This window comes from Girardinichthys multiradiatus, chromosome 24 (genome assembly GCF_021462225.1).
Source record: "Girardinichthys multiradiatus isolate DD_20200921_A chromosome 24, DD_fGirMul_XY1, whole genome shotgun sequence".
Taxonomy (NCBI): domain Eukaryota; kingdom Metazoa; phylum Chordata; class Actinopteri; order Cyprinodontiformes; family Goodeidae; genus Girardinichthys; species Girardinichthys multiradiatus.
Genome location: NC_061816.1, coordinates 16808664 through 16828079, shown reverse-complemented (window position 1 = coordinate 16828079; position 19416 = coordinate 16808664). Strand labels below are relative to the sequence as shown.

The 19416-nt window shown below is 43.8% G+C and overlaps 1 protein-coding gene across 4 annotated transcripts; it reads left to right on the top strand.

Moving 5' to 3' along the window:
• The first annotated feature begins 232 nt into the window (after window positions 1-232).
• Window positions 233-18464, top strand: stradb (STE20 related adaptor beta). Of its 4 annotated transcripts, none has more exons than XM_047355585.1 (13): window positions 234-526; window positions 1716-1756; window positions 1877-1943; window positions 3465-3545; window positions 4428-4530; window positions 4625-4746; window positions 6361-6469; window positions 6622-6745; window positions 6837-7008; window positions 11613-11717; window positions 11803-12071; window positions 16315-16357; window positions 17555-18464. In XM_047355585.1, the coding sequence occupies exons 3-13, from the start codon at window positions 1932-1934 to the stop codon at window positions 17714-17716; spliced, it is 1302 nt and encodes a 433-aa protein (XP_047211541.1). In that variant the 5' UTR covers window positions 234-526; window positions 1716-1756; window positions 1877-1931; the 3' UTR covers window positions 17717-18464. The 4 variants fall into 4 exon arrangements, with proteins under 4 accessions (XP_047211543.1, XP_047211541.1, XP_047211540.1 ...); XM_047355584.1 differs by having other exon boundaries at window positions 11803-12083; XM_047355586.1 differs by having other exon boundaries at window positions 238-526; window positions 11803-12059.
• The last annotated feature ends 952 nt before the right edge of the window (window positions 18465-19416 follow it).

The window sequence follows — 19416 nt, the reverse complement described above, 5'->3', positions numbered from 1 at the left end:
TTTGCAAAAAAAAAAAAAAAAAATTAAAGATTGAAAAATATGAAGTTGCTAATTTGTAAAGACGTTTTTATTAAAAAGAGGTAATTTAAGGCTAAGTTCAGGGAAATTTTGAACAAAATTGAGCACGTTTCCACAAAAATCATGTTTTAAAATGTGGAGTTTGTAAATGAAGCGGATTGGCCCTTTATTCATGAGTCAAACAGGAAGCTACGAATCAGACGCCAACTTCAGCCTTGTATCACTAAGGGAGGGAGGGCAGCCATCATCATCTGATCGCGACGGTCAAACCTAATCACGCCTCTATCAAGCGCCGGTTATCAGTGTCAAATTAAAAGTTCCCCCAAAGGAAGCTGTCTTTTTGTTATTGTCCGACATTCACGCAAATATCAGATTTCTACGAACGACTGTTCTAATTTGGAGAAGGAATAGCACAAGATGGAGCGTATAAAAGACGCGTCCTGCAGCCTGTCCGACGTCCCTTTGTGTCTTTAAGTTGTTTACGTCGAGGCGCTGTCGGGAGGTGAAGGTAAGCAGTCTGTTGAGGTTTTCTTACCTGAGAGACGATCTAAAGTAGAGTATGACAACATATAAAAGGTGAGGTGCGTTATCTGCAGGTATCTGTTTACACAGATACCACATTGTTTTGAAAATCTTCATCATACAACTAGAACTAAACCCCCAGTTTGGTTACTGGTGTTCTTATACAAATTGACTTGGTTAACTGGTTTTATTAAACTGTGAAGAGGATTATTAATATTACAGTTTGCAAAGGCGGCCATTGTGGGCAAAAAGGGCCAGTATTCAGTAAATTGTTTTTTTTTTTTCTTTTATGGATGCGGTAAAGTAATTTCAATACAGTTTGTCAAATTATATTTAATGATTTAAATTCTGTAAACAACTATTTAAATATGTCAAGAATTTATGAAATACATATTTAAATGTGGAAATCATTGATTGAAACTTTAAATTTATAGTTTCAATCATATATGCTTAGATTCATTGTTTGTAATCCCAGTTTTATTGAATGTTCTACATTCATTTAACAAGAAAAAAAAACATAAAAAAAAAAAAAAACAATTCTCAATGACCCAGCACAACTAGCTAATTGCAACCAGTCAGCAGAAACCAGTTTGTTAGGTAAAATGTCAAACTTTGCAGGGTCAGTGGCAGATATATTGTGCAAAAATGGGGAAAATATGATATTTCGCCTGTTGCTCAGTTGACCTTAATTAATAAATGGCATGCCACATCTTGTTTAAGCAGCGAATTCAGCAGGGCACAGTAGAAATGTATGCATTTTCAACTTCTCAAAGAAACTTTTTATGAACTTGGATAATATTGTGAACATCCATTTTTTTATGAATAAAGCATCCCCTTTAGCCTTGTAGAGTTAGCTTAGCATCTTTGTTGTTTGTAATTTCTAGTTTATATTCTTAAATATGTGGTAAAAAAGACCATAAAGTACAAGATAATTAATTTAATCAATATTTATTTTTATTATTTGCTAATGTTTTTTCTTGTAATCTTTCCATTCAGTTGAAGTCAGAAATATACTTGTATATTTATTTTTAGATTTTTAGATATATTTAATTTATCATGTAAACAAATATTTTAAAACAAGTTACTTATATATTTAATTGTGGCACTTTTTTTAGCAATCAATAGATCTTTAATGCACCAGTACTAGAACTAAACTGGGCCTCTCTGTTCGCCAGGAATCAGTCTCGTACCACCACTAAACGTGGACCTCGGCCAGGTAAGCTACAGCATGTCTGATAGATGCTCCTCAGCTACAGAAGTATCTCAGTGTGTCTCATACTTCAACTGCTGTGCCTCATCCGGCTGTCTTCTTCTATCACAATCGGACTCCCTGCAGCTCTTGAACGAATGAATGAAAGAGTTGATCTCTTCACCTTCGCCAAAAGGACTCCATGTCTTTCTTGGTAAGACCATCAGGATTTCTTTTCTTTTCATGTGTGTTTCTACTTTGACTTGATCTATGACCTGGGTGGGAACTTGAAACATTATGAATTCAGGTAGGTATTGAAGGGGTTACGTTGGAGCCCACAGATTTTACAGGGCCCCTAAACAAACCGTCCACCTATCATGACTCACCACAGCTAACATCTGCTTTATATCATCCATGTTTTAACATTTGGGCAATATACATCTAACACAATGCACATTATAGTTGATGACTGGAAAAAAATGACTATCAAGGCTAAAACTGCCACAATTGTCCTGCATGATGTTTTTACTCCTTTCAAGTTCTTTTTAATGAGACTAAAGAAAATGCAGCAGTGATCACAGTTTTTTCTCTGGCTGTATGAAAAAAAAGAGTTGTAATCACTTTTCCTTCCCCAAGCTGTTGCTGCTCTCTGCTGGTCAGCTGGCTGAAAGAGTTCTACTGCGTTTTTCTTATACCTGCAGAAAAGACACGACTAGCTGTTTGAAAATACTTTAGGGTGTAAACTACAGCAGTGCTGCCCAAAGCATACTGGGCTGCCAGAATAGAACAGGTGGGTTAACATTTTCACTGTAGGACACTTGTGCATACAGAGTAGTCCTTAATGACTGCAGAATACACAGATTCTGACTGCAAAATGAGTCCAAATCATCACCCCTCCACCACCATGCTCTACAGTTGATATTAGGTATTTATGCTGATGTTTGTTTTTACCCAGTTGTGATGCTGTACATCATGGCCGACATCTCCACTTTGGTCTCATCTGTCTACAAGAGGTTGTTCCAGATGTATTGGTGGTTAGTTTAGATGCAACTTCCTGAACCTAATTGGTGCTGCTATGTTCCTGTAGAAGAAAAGATACATTTGTTTAGTCTGTTTTTGTTGTACTGTTATATTCTGGAGTATTTAACATGCTAACTGAGACACAATGTGACTTTGGAGTGAACTTGTGTGTACCTAGCTGTCTTGTACTTTTTTAACTTGTAACTAAAAGTCTTTCTCACTGTAGAATAATTGACTTCAAATAGTTTAGAAAGTGCCTTATAATCCTTCCCAAATTAATTCACAGCGAAGGTTCCTGCTCTAAGGTCATTGCTGATGTCTTTCCATCTTGACATTGTGTGAACTAACTACCAGAACTCCTGCTTTTATAAAGGTGGTCACACTTCCTGATGATTAGTTGTTAAATCCAAAAGTGTTGTTTGTCTGTACTTTCCTGAAGAAGGTTCAATGGCTCATCTAATTACACTTTCACCATCCATCTACTCATACTTAGTCATATATATAGTCATACAGTTCTCTTTCTGTTGCCTTTCATCACATTTTTCTACCCATGGATGCCTTGGTGCACCATGTTTCCTGATGCTTGCTTCCCGTTCTCAACTAGCATCCCTCAGTACCCTACACTTACCCTTCCTGAGCTACATTGGTCCTCTTCCTCCTCCTCCTCCTTCTCTATGGGCATGTCTCACCTATGCTCCTCCACCTCCTTTCCCAGGACTGTTCCTGCATATCCCATGCTCAGGTCCAGCCCGTGGACATTGAGGAACGCTATGAAGACACCAGCCACCAGTTTCTGGTCAGTAGCCGAGATGCTGTCAGCTTGGGCCTAGAATAGGACACTCATCCATGCGGCCACATCTCAGCATTCATCATCTGATTAGAGATGGTTGTTACACTCACCCTCCAGCTGTTGAAATGCTCAAAGCTGGAGAATGTCTGGACACAATTATTTACAAAGCTTTGCAAAAATATTCATACGCCTTGAACTTTTTCCTCACGTTTTCACATAACAGCCGCAAACTTCAAGGGCTATAAATACTTTTTCAAGGTACTGTGTTATTTGACATCACTGTAACATCAGGCTGAAAGCACACCCTTCCCTTAACATTATCCTCTACATTCCTAATGCAGTAGTTCATGATCAATATTTATTATTAACTACTTAATAATAATTAGTCATATACTGCTAAGGCCATGTATCTTAGGTAGTGTAATGCAGAGGGAATGTGCACACTGAAACATTTAACAAGTTTCTCTTTGAAACCGATGCCCCACATTAACCCTGACCCAGTGCGTGCATCACCAAAAACTGCAAGCATCCCCCTGCCTAGTATCACACTGCTCCTTCTTGTGTTACAGCGCCACCTGCAGGGCAAGGATATAAGACTAAACTAGATCCAATTATCCAAGTGACCTCAGGGTCAAGAAATATCTCCTTAAGAGAAGCAGAATTAAAGAAAAACATCACTAGCTGCAAGTGTAGCTGTTAGTTAAATCTTTTATCCTGTTTGTTCTTCATTTGTGGTTTAACTTGCTGGGTGGAGATATACAGTTCCTTCTTAACGTGATTTATTGTACAAATAAATATGTTTGTACTTGTAAACCATGCGTATAATTTTAAGAGACTTTTGCTCTTGCATTCGTGGTTAGCTCAGTTTTTGCGTTTGATGCCCCGCAGAGCTGTGACGGTTCTGAATACACCCTGCAAGGCCCAGCCGGTGGTGATGACATCACGGGGCTGTCACCTGACCCGGCTCATTACCAGCTGCTGTCCAAACTGGGTGAGACTACCCAAAATAAACAAAAAATGGAAGTCCTTTTATTATGTGAGTCAAAGGTTTCAGAATGGCAGTGAGATTTTATTTTGTATCGCAGGCAAGGGATTCAATAACTTGAGCCAGGTGAGCATGGCGTGGCACATCCCTACCGGTGAGCTGGTGGCCGTCAAGCAAACCAACCTGGATGAGTGCACAGAGGAAGAATTGCTGCAGCTCATGGTAAACTGATATTTGGGCTTTTTATTTATTTATATTTGATGGCCGTTTTTTCATAGGCTTAAAGAGTATGTGATCTCGTTTAAATATGTGTAACAGTCTTTGTAAATGTAAAACAGGGCTATAGTTATAGTTCTCACATATAATCCCTATAAATTGAGCTGTTTCTTTGCATTGGATAATGGTGCAATGGTTCTGTTGGGCACAATTTCCGGCAGATTAAGACCACACTACGGTTTCCAGGAGATCAAATCTCTGAAACCTGGAGTTGATTGTTAGGAGTCATGCTTGGACTATTGTAAAATTATATTTATTAAAACAATGAGCGGTTTGATGTTCCTTTTTCCTCCTCTTCCATTTTGTGAAATACAATGCCAGCACCACTCTCTGACAGTGTGACAAATACATACTGCATTTGATCAGCAGCATAAAGAACTCAGAAATCGGGTGCAGGACTGGTGGTCTAGGGGTTAAGCGCTCGACCATGTGCAGAGGCTATAGTTCTCGATGCGGCCGTCCCGGGTTCGAGTCTTGGACCCGGAGACCTTTGCCGAATGTCTCCCCGCTCTTTGCCCTCTTTCCTGTCTACCTACTGTTGAAAAATAAAAGGCCTCTAGTGCCGAAAAAATAACTAAAACAGGCACAATTTGGAGGTGTGGATGCTCTCAGCCACAGACCCCTATTCCACAAAGAAAGCAATTTAAGACCCAAAAGTAACCTTACACATTCTGACCGATTTTTTTAAATTTTTTTTTATTGTCTCCTAGTGTGGTCTTACTCCAGTATGAAGAGAAAATTGAGAAGAAAAGACAATATTTTACTATTAGTGCTTTTTTTTTCCTTTCTTTTTTTTTTTTTGCTTTGTTTTCTTAAATGTTTGAGATCATAAAACAAATTTTAATGTCAGACAGATTTAAGCTGCATAAATATTTTTCCAAGGCAAAGGACTTCCAAGCCAACCTGGTTCCATGTGAAACTGTAGTTGCCCAACTTGTTAAATCATGAATTAACTGATTAACCACAATCAATGTCACGAGCCACACCTAGACCTGATTATTGCCACATTGTAGAATTAATAGATTGCCTAAATATAACATGTTTCACAACAGGAAGTAGGCAAAAAGGTCTTAAAAATTGATCTAGAGAAATTTTAAAATCAGATGAAAGGCAAAATAATTAGCATCTATCCGTCTAGAGGGGGTATGATGCCATTTCTAGCAAGCAACACCGAGAGCTATTATATTCAAACAGAGAAAACACATAGGCCCATAAGAAATATGTTTTGGTATTTTAAAATGACCCCCAAATTGTAGCCTGACCTCAAACAATGTCAGGCTTGAACTTGAGAGCAGTTGACAGCTTTTTTTTCCTCTCTTTAAAATGAAATAGTTTCTTATATACTGTTTTTTGTATTCACTCTGGTTATCTTTTTTCTGGCATTAGAATGTGTTTGACTGTTTGAAACATTTAGGTCTTACAATAAACAAAATTGAATAAAATCTGTAAAGCAGCAGTATTGTTTTACAGTACTACCAGCCCCACGTCTCACCCAAAATAAAAAGTGTTTAAAAACTGACAAGAATGCATTTCCATTTCAATTCATTTATCCAACCCCAGAATGAGGTTCTTCTTTCCCGGCTCTTCCGTCATCCAAATCTGCTGACGTCTCGCCTGGTCTTCTGCTCCTCCTGCCAGCTGTGGGTACTGACACCACTCATGGCCTATGGTTAGCCACAACTCTCTCACTTTCACTATATGATGATTTCATCTCCCAAAAAAGCTCCATGCATGCCTAACGACCAGAAGCTGTTCTAATAATTTAAGATTTTAGATCAGAAGTTCATAAATGATTCCCTTGCTTCTCCATTTTCCATGCAGGCTCTGCAGACGCCTTACTTAGAACATACTTCCCTGATGGAATGAGTGAATCCCTAATAGCTTATTTGCTGTACGGTGTCCTTAAAGCATTGGAGTATCTGCATCGGATGGGCTACGTTCACCGGTCAGTGGATAGAAGGTACTTTTTATTAAAAGCATCTGTAAACATGTATGTAAATCTCTCCATGTTTTGCCACCTCATGTCCTCCTATCAGGGGGGTGAAGGCCAGTCATATCCTGCTTTCAGAGGAGGGGCGAGTCTACCTTTCAGGCCTTCACAGTATTTACAGTATGATGCGTGATGGAAAGAGAATGAAGGCGGTGTTCGACATGCCCCACCACAGTCCGGCTCTGCTGCCGTGGCTCAGCCCAGAGCTGCTGCGACAGGTCAGGATTTAGTTCTTTTATGGTCAACTTCTTCCTGTAAAATGATGTTCTGTGCTGTGTAAAAGTATTCACACAATGTTTCAATGTTTTTACATTTTCCAATGGTACAACCACAAATTCCTGCACATGTTGTTGGGATTTTAAGGGGTAGTCTTGCCACAGATTCTCAATTGAATTTTGGTCTGGACTTGGACTAGATTATTCTAACCCATAAATAGGCTTTGGTTTAAGCCACAGGTGTCAAACTCCAGTCGTTGACTTTTAGTCGTATCTCTGCTTAACACACACAAATCAAATAATAATGGCATAAGCAGGACTTTATGGGACCCGATGATATGCGTAGGAAGCAATTAATCTATTTGAGTCAGCTGTGTTGGACCAGGAACACATGGGCCACTTTCCATCAAGGTCTGGAGTCTAAATCTTCCCATTGTAGCTGTGTTTTTGGGGTCGTTTTTCTGCTGAAGGGTGAACCAGCGCCCCATTCTGAAGTCTTTCACAGCCTCTAACAGGTTTTCTTCCAGAATTGCATTGCATTAAGCTCCATACATCTTCCCATTAACTCTGACCAGCTGATCTTTCGTTGCTGAAGAAAAGCTGCGGCTCAGGATGATGCTGCTACCACCATCTCTTATTGTCTTATGGCTTTCTTAAAACAATGACAGTTCCAAAAAGACCAGATTTGTGGAATGCAGACCTAAAAGGTTCTTTTGTAGCTAAAAGTTCTTTTGTGAACAGATTATCTCACCTAAGCTGTGAATGTATGCAGCTCCTCCTGAGTTTCCATGGGTTTTTTGGCTAAGTCGGCTTTACTGGACAGCCATGTCTTTGTAGGCTTGCAGTTGTCCCATACTCCTTTAGTTTGCAGATGATGGATTGAACCGTATTCTGTTAGACATTCAAAGGTTTACTTATTGTTATATAACCTAACTCTGCTTTTAACCTCTATATAACTTTCTCTGGGACTGTCTTCCTTGGCCTTTATGATGCTGTTTGTTCACTAATGCTCTCTAATAAACCTCTAAGGCCATCATTAAAGACCTACGTTTAACTGGAAATGAACTTGCGCACAGGTAGACTCTGTTTACTTATAAGACTTGAAGGAAATTGGTTGATGTGGATTTTATTTAGGAATGCCAGAGTAAATAGGGCTGAATACATATGCAATTCACTTTTTCAGGGTGAAAAAAAGTTAGCAAACTCTTTCAAGATCTTCAGTGATAAATGTTCCTACACTGTGAATGTAAAATCATTAGCTGGTGAACTCCTTACCAGTCTGACTCTGCTAAAGGCGATTTATTTATTTATTCTTTTTTTTTTAAACCGTGTCCTGTCCAGAAGAGTAGCGCTAGGAATTGTTGTGCCAAGAAAAAGCCCAACAGATTTACTTTGGTGGAGCATTACAGCTAACACTTTAAAGCTCTGCTTGTTATTTATAAAAGAAACTTTATTATTTATTTATAAGATCAGCTCCTCCAAGTCCGAGGCCATGGTTCTCGACCGGAAAAGGGTGGCTTGTCCTCTTCAGGTTGGAGGGGAGGTCCTGCCTCAAGTGGAGGAGTTTAAGTATCTCGGGGTCTTGTTCACGAGTGAGGGAAGAATGGAGCGGGGGATCGACAGACGGATCGGTGCGGCTGCCACAGTAATGGGGGCGCTGTGCCGGTCCATTGTGGTGAAGAGAGAGCTGAGCCGAAAAGCAAAGCTCTCAATTTACTGGTCGGTCTACGTTCCTACCCTCACCTATGGCCATGAACTTTGGGTCATGACCGAAAGAACGAGATCCCGGATACAAGCGGCTGAAATGAGCTTCCTCCGTAGGGTGGCCGAGCACTCCCTTAGAGATAGGGTGAGGAGCTCGGCCATCCGGGAGGGGCTCGGAGTAGAGCCGCTGCTCCTCCACATCAAGAGGAGCCAGTTGAGGTGGCTCGGGCATCTATACCGGATGCCTCCTGGACGCCTTCCTCGGGAGGTGTTCCAGGCACGTCCCACCGGGAGGAGGCCCAGGGGACGACCCAGGACACGCTGGAGGGACTATGTCTCTCGGCTGGCCTGGGAACGCCTTGGGCTCCCCCCAGAGGAGCTGGAGGAGGTGTCTGGGGAGAGGGACGTCTGGGCGTCTCTGCTGAGTCTGCTGCCCCCGCGACCCGGTCCCGGACTAAGCGGAAGACTACGAGTACCTTATTAGAAACTGCTTTGAGATTATTTCAGTTGTTACGGAGACAGAAACTAAAAGGAAGAAAAAAAGAAGCACGAAAGAGAGAGAGGTGGGGCAAAAAGGAAAAGGGGAAAGGGGAAAGAAGGAGAAAACAATGGAGGAGAGAAAGACAGATAAAGAGATTGCATGCTTGCATGCTTGCTTCTACACTAGCAGAAACATTCATATTGACACAGTTTTTTTTTTTAACCAAAAAGTGCACGGTACTTATGTATGCAAGATGTATTTATTAGTAAATACGGCTCAATATAGAACATTTGTGTATCTGTTAACACCTGAATCTAATACCTGTGGGTCTGAGTGTGAGCGCGCTTGTGTATACAAGGTTTCTCCATAAAAATATGCAATAGTGAGTGTGAGCAACCACAGACCTGCCCCCCTGGTCCTGGGACAGATACGGAGGAGATCTGAAACATAGACATCCAAAGGCCCCCCAGAGCACAGGAACCCCAGGAGAACCATCGCCCGGACTACCATAACCCCTCCAGAGAAGAGCAGGGAAGAGTCCAGGCCCCGGCAAGCAGCCACCGGGGAGTGAACTGACACACACCTAGGCACCCAGCCCCGGACACCGAGAACCACAAGTACACCGGCGGGCAGAGACCCCAACCACCGACAGGTAATGTGGTGGCGAGGAAATAGGCCCCACATTTGCGGGGGCTTAAACTGATCCAGGAGAGGGAGCAGTCCAAGACCTAACCTGACACAAAAAGCAGGCATAAACAGTCACAATCACACATTCCCATCCTCATGCATACACATAAAAACACTGGCCCCCACACACCAACGTAAAGACAAACAACAATGAACGTCATACATTCACTCACACTCCCTATACATACTTTATACTCCCAGGTCCAGGTGCAGATACCCCATAGGGGCAGCAGCCCCTGGACCCAGGAGGTGGTCCCCTTCCCTCTAGGGATGGAGACAGGCAGACCGCCCCAGCACCATAACCAGACACCTATGCCGGCACCGCCTGAACCCGAATGACCCCGGCCCGTAACCTGACCCCCTGCCCCGACCCCAGTCCCTAACAACCCCCGTCCTCATCCGGAGAGGAGACATTGTACAAAAGAAGGGTCTACGTGGTCCAAACCAGCCTGCCAAGTAGAGCTGCCACAGGATGAAACAGTCCCAGGAATTCTGATCTCAACCCTATAAGCCCCCCAAACCCCATGAACCCCAACATGAATTTCCCCACAGGCCCACCCCCAACCAGGACACAGATATTGAACACATGCCCCCGAACCCAAATATCATGAATCCCCTCCCCACAGGGGCGCACCCCCACAGGTCGTCTCCATTCCTGAAAAGCCATGCCGACACAACGCAAGCTCCACACACAGCCCCACTCCAAGCACTCCTGCCGCATCCTGCCCCCCACCACAGAGCATGCTGCTACAGCAAGACAAGGGCCCAGCACAACGCCACCCCAGCCTCTGCCCACAGGCGCAACAGGGCAGACATCACTGAGAACCATGCCCACAACGGAACCCCCGACCCCACACCAAGGCAAGCACCTGGAGCCGGTGCCACCCCCCCCACCCCCCAACCACAAAAACACACTACATTACAGCCACTACGATAGCCCAGGGACAAACATTATCTAGCTCAGTTCTACCATCGCTGTTCAGCCGATTCAACTGCCGCTAAAGGCGATTTAGAGCAGTGAGGGAGAAGATTGTCTCCTTAATAGAGGAAAAACTGCCAGCTGGAGGAGATCTTATGTTAAATCAGGGAATACCTCTGAATTTTATTATGCCATATTTGTGTTTTTGTAATTATGTCCTCTCCACTGTTACTTGAGTGAGATATGGCTTGGTGGGAGGAACATCTCACTTTTGCTTTTTTGTAGAGCAAATCTGACCTAACACTACAACGCAACCAGGCCTATTCTAATATTTGACTAAGCTGCCAACAAATGATATAAAAAATATAAAAAAACTTCCATTGACAACTTAAATGTCCATCAGAAAGCCATTAAATATCAGCTTTTTAATACACAGGCTAGAATTAAGTACATCTAGTAGATCTAATTAGTTTATTTACTGCAGTAATATTTGATTTAGTTTTTTTGGTGTCAAAACAACTCTATGTTGGTATCAATCATATGGTCAAGTTAAACTAACATGTCTCTAGGATTGGTAGGATTGGTTAAAGTCAACTTATTTGGGCTGCTGTTGATGCCAGCGTATAAATGATGCAAACCCAATGCTTGCTCTGTTTTTTTTAAACTTTAAACTAACTGGATAATGTTCCTTTATTGGTCTTCTGAGCTTTACTCAGGCCATAAGTTATGTATTATTCCTTGTTCACATCTGTTTTATGGTCAGCAGTAGTGTTTTACTTCACATTTGTGCACTCCATGTGGATTTGTCCTCAGTAGGACCTGCATGGTTACGGTGTGAAGTCAGATATCTACAGTTTGGGTATCGTAGCCTGTGAGTTGGTCAATGGCAGGGTGCCCTTCCAGGACATGCCACCCACTCAGGTAATCACTTTCACCCTCACGGCTACAGTTGAATGTGTACTTATGTTTAAGCCTACTGTTGTCATGAGTGTATCGTCTCAATCAGATGCTGCTTCAGAAGCTACGCGGCTCCCACTGCTGCCTACTGGATGTGGCTCCTTTCCCACTGGGAGAGCTGGGCGGCTTGAAGGTGTCTCGCTCTGGGGTTGACTCTGGCATCGGGGAGAGCGTGGCCACTGGGAGCATGACGCACAGCGCCACCGTCCCCCCCACCGACCGACCTCAGAGCCCCGGACCCAAAAACCACTCGGCTACCCTGCATAACCTGGTCCAGCTCTGTCTGCAGCAGCAGCCAGAGCACAGGTCCTTACAGAGGCAAAGCAAAACGTAAAGTTATGCATATAACTACTGTTCCCTGAAGGAGAGTAACGAAGTAAAACACATAAGTATGGGATATTATGCCCCGGGTGTCCTGGCTGAAGCCACCTCTAATCACGCCTCCTAGGCAAATGATGTGTATTTACGAACTTGGCAATAAAGCTGATTCTGATTCTGATGTGATGACGACAGGTGACAGGCCCCACCTGCACTATATACCTGTCCGTCATCGTCGTCATTACTCAGTTCGATAGCCTCTATTCACCGAGCCCAGCTGAGCCATGTGTTGTACTTTGTTACTCTCCTTCAGGGAACAGTAGTTGTACGCATAACTTTACGTTCCCTTTCAGTCGATTCACTCAGTACAACACATGAGTATGGGACATATATAAACGCCCCGCAGAGCAGCCATCAAACCTGGATCATACACTGCATATTAGTGCAGCACTTCAGACCCAGCAGAAAGAACAGAGTGAGCCACAGAAAGGGTTGTCACATCCAAACAATAAAACTTTACAAATGTGTGCGGTGAAGACCCGCTGGCTGCACCACAAATGTCACTCTAAATAGGGCCCAGGAGGTCGCTATGCCCCTGGTGGAGTGAGCCCTCACACCACGTGGCATTGGGAGACCCCTGTTGCTGTAAGCCAGAGAAATAGCCTCCACAATCCAGTGGGAGAGTCTTTGTCTGGACAGAGCTTTCCCCCTTGCTGGGTTAGCAATACACACAAACAGTTGATCACACAACCTCACAGACTGAGTACGGTTAATGTAACTACGCAGTGCATGTAAAGGGCACAGGAAGTGTAACCTCCTTTGTTCCTCAGATGCAAAAGAAGGTGGACAAAAACTAGAAAGCTCCATAGTCATGGAGCTGGTGTCCAAACCTCCATCATCGCCACGCCATCGCACAACGCCCCCTACCCCCTCAGGGAGACATCAGTGGATACCACCTTGCGAAAAGTTACTCTCCCTTTTGGCGAACCTCAGCACAACAGTCCAGGTTCCCACCAAGGGCTGAGAGCCGACATACAGGCAGTGGTTATCGTTAGCTTTCTGCTGCGGTGACGCCATGCACACAACCGGTGAGAGCGGGTCCACCGCTGGAAAGGGCGCATCTTCACTAGACCGAGTGGTACTACTGCAATCATAGATGCCATCATACCCATCAGTTGTAAGATGGTCTGGAAACGCAGTTTGTGTCCCAACTGAAACTGAGCGAGGCAGCGGTGAAACACGGCCACTCTGTGGTCGGAAAGATGTGCCCTGCTTGTAAGGGAGCATATTTCCAGACCGAGAAATGAAAATTGCTGACTTGGGATCAGCAAGCTTTTCTGAGAGTTTACCAAAAATTCTAGGTCCTGAATGTGTGACAGAACCCGAGACAGCTGCACTGTTGCCTTCTCTCTGGAACTGGCTGTTAAAGCCCAGTTGTCCAGATAAGTTAAAATGCGGACCCCTGTCTCTCTGAGAGGTGCTAGCGCTGCCTCTACACATGTAAAGGTGCGAGGCGCTAGAGACAGACCGAAAGGCAGTGCGAGGTACTCGTACGCTTTGCCCTCGAAGGCGAATCTCAGAAACTGTCTGTGGTCCGGGTGTATCGCTACGTGAAAGTAAGCGTCTGTCAGGTTGATTGTGGCTACCCAATCACCCGGGCTGATAGCACTCAGAAGCTGCTTGAGTGTTAACATTTTGAACTTGTATGTTCGGAGGTATTTGTTCAGAACTCTCAAGTCCAGGATTGGACGATGCCCGCCCCTTTTTTTCGGAACAACAAAATAACGGCTGTACCAACATCTGTTCATCTCCGACTTGGGAACCGCATGGATAGCTCCTTTTGCCAACATCGTATTTATTTCCTCTCTCAGAACCACTGCTGCTTGGGCCATTACCGCCGTCTTTACCACACCAAGAAAGCGGGGTGGTCTCCAGCGAAACTGTAAACGGCATCCCATAGCCACAGTCCTCTCCAACCAAGGTTGGAGTGCGCATGCGCGCCACATAACGGTGCTGCCCTCTCCCGACGTGCGAGAGAGGTGCAGCCTCATTTGGCTGTCGCCTGCAGCCATTTGATTTTGACTTTTTTCCGTAGAAAAAGCTGTCTTTATTGAAACGTTTGGAGCATACATACAAACATTTGGAACAACTGTAGTACTCAGAAACACATTCAACGCAATCAAACTGGGGGCTTTTTTTGCAAATGCATTTGTGGGGAAATTGTGCTTGGGAGACTGTGTGGGGGAAACGCAGCGCCTCTTGGGACTGGGATCCCGAACAACACCAGCAAAACATCTTTTGGGCGGCAGCCGCCGAAAACTGACAAACATGTCTCCCTGCTCCTGAAATCCCTGAATCTCGAGTCCCACAGCTTGGAGGACTGTGTCTTCTTCTTTTGGGACTTTGAGTCCCTCTGGAACCCCGGAGGAGGACCCCTGCTCCAGGGCGTCTTTCGGGGAGCTTGGCCGTGGTTCTGTGGCTGTGCCGTCTGAGGGCTCAAGCTCACGGGCCGCGTCATCCTCTTCGGTGGGGGTGGCGGTACAACTGGTTTGCGAGTGCCCGAGCTGGATTTGGGTCTCACATCTCGCCTGGGGATGATACAGCCCAGTGCTTCAGTCTGCTTTTTCCTCAGCTCGAATTTCGCCTCTATGGCGTCGAGAGATTGCCCAAACAGCCCGTCGGCTACCACCGGTTCATCCAGGTAGACGGCTCTATCCCTATCCGGGATGTCAGAGAGCGTCAGCCACAGATGCCTTTGTGCAACCATCGTTGATGCCATCCCTCTGCCCAGGGACAGCACTGCACAGTGGAATACACGGAGGATGTAGTCGGTGGTGATTCTCACCTCATTCAAGAGCGGCATCAAAGGGCTCTCCGACGGTGTTGCGGCTCCAAGCTCCGCCAAGCGCATAGCTTGGTATGTTTGCAGCATGGTAATGGAGCTCAGGACATGAGCAGTGGTTGCTTGAGCCCTGTAGATTTTTTCTAATTGAGCAGCGGCCCAATTGGTGCTTGACTGAAGCGATGTTGGATCACCCACACCATGATTTTGGGACGGGGCCAGATATGCTGCCAAAGACGGTTCCACCAGTCCGGCTTTTTCGGCGCCTTCCAGGTCCAGATACTGTCCATAACCCGGCACGTGACGCGGGTGGACAGTGGCTTTTTCCACGTAGACGTCAACTCAGAAACAGTCTGGGAACATGGGTTGATGGTGCTTAACTGCGGCCGGCTCCGAGGGGAGATAAAACCAGGCGAATCGCGATGGCTTCTCCGCAGGAGGTGGGAAGGACCATTCCACGTCCAGGGTATCAGCTGCACGACGGCAAAGAGAGAAAAAAGACGTGTTGCCCGGGTCTGCTGGCTCAGCATTGGCAGCCTGACTCGGCAGAGACTCATCCTCATCATCGGACAGATTGTGAACATCCAAACCGATGTCCAGTACGTCCTCCTCTACCTGAAGGAGTTCTAGTTGAAGCTGAGGCCAAGCACCTTCATTATCGGCTAACGCATCAACATACTCCATATGGTCCGCCCAACTGGAAGCAGGGACTTCGACCAAAAAGCCGTCCTCGTCAGAATCGGACGAAACTGGGTTTCCCGACTCGGAGAGCAGTGGGTCTCGCCGTGAGACAGCAGCCCCTCCCAGCACCTTCTCAAGGAATTTAACCCGCAGAGTTGAGTGAAGAAGCTGGCGAGAGAACGCACATGCTTCGGGCTCCGCCAATGCTCTGTGAGCGTGAACGATCCCGAGACAGACGGGACAACCCTCATGCTGGTCCTTCTCATGAAGCGAGAAACCACATCCCCGAGGACAGGGACGAATAGATGACTTCTGCTTTGCTTGCGTTAGCTTTGTGCTCATCCCGAACCACGAAAGCCATATTGAACTGCCTGAAATTAGAGCTTCACGGGCAGACAACAGTGACTAACTCCAACAAAACAGTTGAACTAATTCCAAGTAGCCTTTCGAAAAGAGACAAAGAGCTAACCAGAAGCAGCTAGCTAGCCTGACTCAAAGAGGTGTTCTTAGCGAGGTGAAGAGCGTAAGAACTGAGTAATGACGACAATGGCGGACAGGTATATTTGCCTAGGAGGCTTGATTAGAGGTGGCTTCAGCCAGGACACGCAGGGCGTGATATCCCATACTCATGTGTTGTACTGAGTGAATCGACTGAAAGGGAACTTACTTAAATACAAACACATTGATCTTTAACACTTTTTCTGTTATTTTCCTCCATAGACCATCTGCTTCTGAACTATTGAGCCATGCCTTCTTCAAGCAGGTATGGTTTCATAATTGCAAAGCTTCTCTGAATCTTGGAAAGTTTTGTGAATTTTGACTGTGGTTGTCTTTTTGACTGTTACTAAGCTTATGATAGTCCTTTTTATGACCAAACGAACCCAGAAAATAAAGGGATGGAAAATATCTGTCTAATACTGACTTTCACAATCCATTTTAAGAACTGGATCATGGTATAAGCGTGGGACTTTTCTAAAGCTTATGAAGTTCAAAGAAAGGTTTCAGATCAATGAAATACAGCTCCAATATGTGAATCCAGACCAGATGTCGTCTTTGCTATATTCATGAGGGAGGAACGATAGAAAAAAATGACTCAAAGACCGAAGGTGTTTTGTGAAGACAAAGTAGAAACTATGGATAACTTCTAGGCAACTAAGATGACCTTTTGTCTAATTAAAATGCTCAAGAAATGGTTACTTTTAAGTGCCCTTGTGTATGAGTGTATGTGTGCTTGGTTCTGTCCTGTGTGTCTCTGTGTTGCCCTGTGATGGACTGGCCACTTGTCCCGGGTGAACCCCGCCTCTTGTCCAATGGCCGGTAGAGATCGAGCACCAGCCCCTCTACAACCCTGCAAGGATCAGCAAGTATAGACAATATATGGATAGTTAGTCAGCAATACTGATATTCCCTGGTCTCTAGTTTGTCTGCGTATTGAACAGGGAAGGCATACGGTAGTTGGAAAAGTATGACCCATTTAACTTAGCCTTAATATCATAACTTTTTTCTATAATTAAAGTATGATGATTGGTTATTATTGATCAGAGTAAAGATTTCAATCAAGCATTAGAACCATTTTCTGCTTTGGAAGCATAGTGGTGGTGCTATCATGGTTGAGTGATTGACCAAAATAAATCTTTTTAGGAATAAGAACATTTTCTATTAATAAAATATTGTGGAGTTTTCCTCAAGCTTAACAGCTCTTTCTACCAGTAAAACTTGGCGGTGGCAAAATCATGGTTGGTAATTTTCGACTAATGAATCTTTTTTCTGGTGGTGTTAGTATTATTATACTAGTGAATTTGGCATTAGTACAGTCTTTTCTCAGGATATATAGTAACTGTGGCTGGAAACATTAGGATGCTGGTATGGATGCAAAGGAGGACAACAGACCCTAAAAGCAGATTAACCCAAACCATCAACACAACAACATTTAAGACAATTTTTTCTGCCTTTTTTCCAGGTGAAGAAGCATACGAGAGACTCTTTCCTCAGTCTGATGTACCCAGCAGTGCCCCTCACAAGCCCTGAGGACCAGCCAGTATCCAACCCCCCAGGCCCCTTATGTCACGCTCCATCAGCGACCTCCGACACTACAGAGGCTGCGTGGGACTTTTCTGACTAGCAGTCCAAATATAAGACAATCAAAGAAAAGCGAGGCCATGCTCTACTGTGCTTTTAATTGTTTTATTTGTATTATTAATATTAATCCAAAAGTCTGAGCCTTTTTATATAATTAAATAGTTTTTTTTTATTCCTGATGGATAGAAGATTTTTGGATTAGCCAACTGTGAAAGTGCTGGATTAAAGAAGCTGCTCGTATATACATATGACTTCTGTAACCTGTCAACATACCAACAACTATGACACACTCTTTAAAGGAAAAAAAAAACACTGTTTCTTTAATGTGGATATATGTGTTCCAGTTGTGAATCTTAAGTGATGAGGTACATTTTCAACACCATGAGAGCCAGCCGTGTTAACCTCTTTCTGCTGTATGTTTGAAGATGTATACATGCTGTTCCTGTGGGGCAACTTTACAACACGTCATTGTGCACAGGGGTGCTAACTGTGCTCTAAAAAAAGCACATGAGCAATAAATGTGCTGGATCTAATGCTAATCTAGTGCAGCAGATAGGAATCATTAGTCTTCCTTGTCCTGATTTACATAGTGTTCCTACTGTACTCTTCAACCACTTATCCAGCAATGCCTTTTTTTTATAGAATCTGGTGAATTCTTTGTAACTGTGATTAAGTGTACTGTGGAGAACTGTGAGTTACAGTGCATATCAAACATGGTAGCTGTATAAGCCTTATTTGTATTATTATTGCTACAATATCTGTCTATATATATATATATGTTTTTACTCCCATGTTTTCTGTTAGCGTTGAGTGTTTCTTTTTCAGCCGGCTGCACATTAGTGAACAGAAATGGGGGGGACATTCAATTTTTTTCTGTTTCCATTGTAATTTATTATTCTTTCAAAAACCTATTGGAAGATATTTTTTAATTGGGGAGCAAGATTCTTTGTTTTTACTCTTTCACATCCTACTACTCAGCCTTTGCACTTAAAAACAAAAAAAGGTCTTGCTTGCTTACAAATATCCTCTGTTCCTCCCCAAAAATATGTTTCTGGAGTCAGATTTAATGCCTCAACCCCAAATATCTCCACCCACTTTAATTTTTCTCCTGGCGCTCAAACTTTCTCTGCTCATTGGTAAAACCTGCCATCTAAACTTTGTTCTTATCCACAACAGACATGCCCCAAGGAAGGCAGGGATGATTTCTTTTTAATGGAGGGTGGAGTTTTGAGAGAGTTATGCAGTATATGAGAGTGAAAATAGATCATCCTGCTCTAAAATGATAAATTTATGCTTTTATTTTTTTCAATTCAGCTTTAAATTTTCTGTTTGCTACTCTTCGCAGGATTGGACAAACATAAAAAATACACAACTGGGAATAACTGCCATGATGATGCCACTTGGCATTAACCAAGTGTGATTGAGGTTAATGATGGCCCAACATTCTTGTTCAGGATTTTTTGATGGAGATCAGAAGTCCTGGTTCCATCAGTTACGGCAAGTCGTCCAGGTCCTGAAGGAATAAAAAGCCAAAGCAGACTATCACACTACTACCACCACCATGTCTGACTGTCGGTATAATCTTCATTTTCCACATTTCTGCCCAGTCTGATAACCTTAGCTGAGACAAGTGAGGCCTGTAGTGTTTTAGATGTTCTGGGTTATTTTGTGACCTCCTGGATGAGTTGTCAGTGCATTCTTGCAGTGATTTTGGTAGGCCAGTCACTCTTGGGTTTCTTTATT

Excerpts from the sequence above, each read along its gene's own strand:
- stradb (XM_047355584.1), top strand. Across the intron at positions 4,531-4,624 it reads CCAGCTGCTGTCCAAACTGG|GCAAGGGATTCAATAACTTG; the intron begins GTGAGACTACCC and ends TTTGTATCGCAG. Across the intron at positions 6,746-6,836 it reads CGGATGGGCTACGTTCACCG|GGGGGTGAAGGCCAGTCATA; the intron begins GTCAGTGGATAG and ends TCCTCCTATCAG.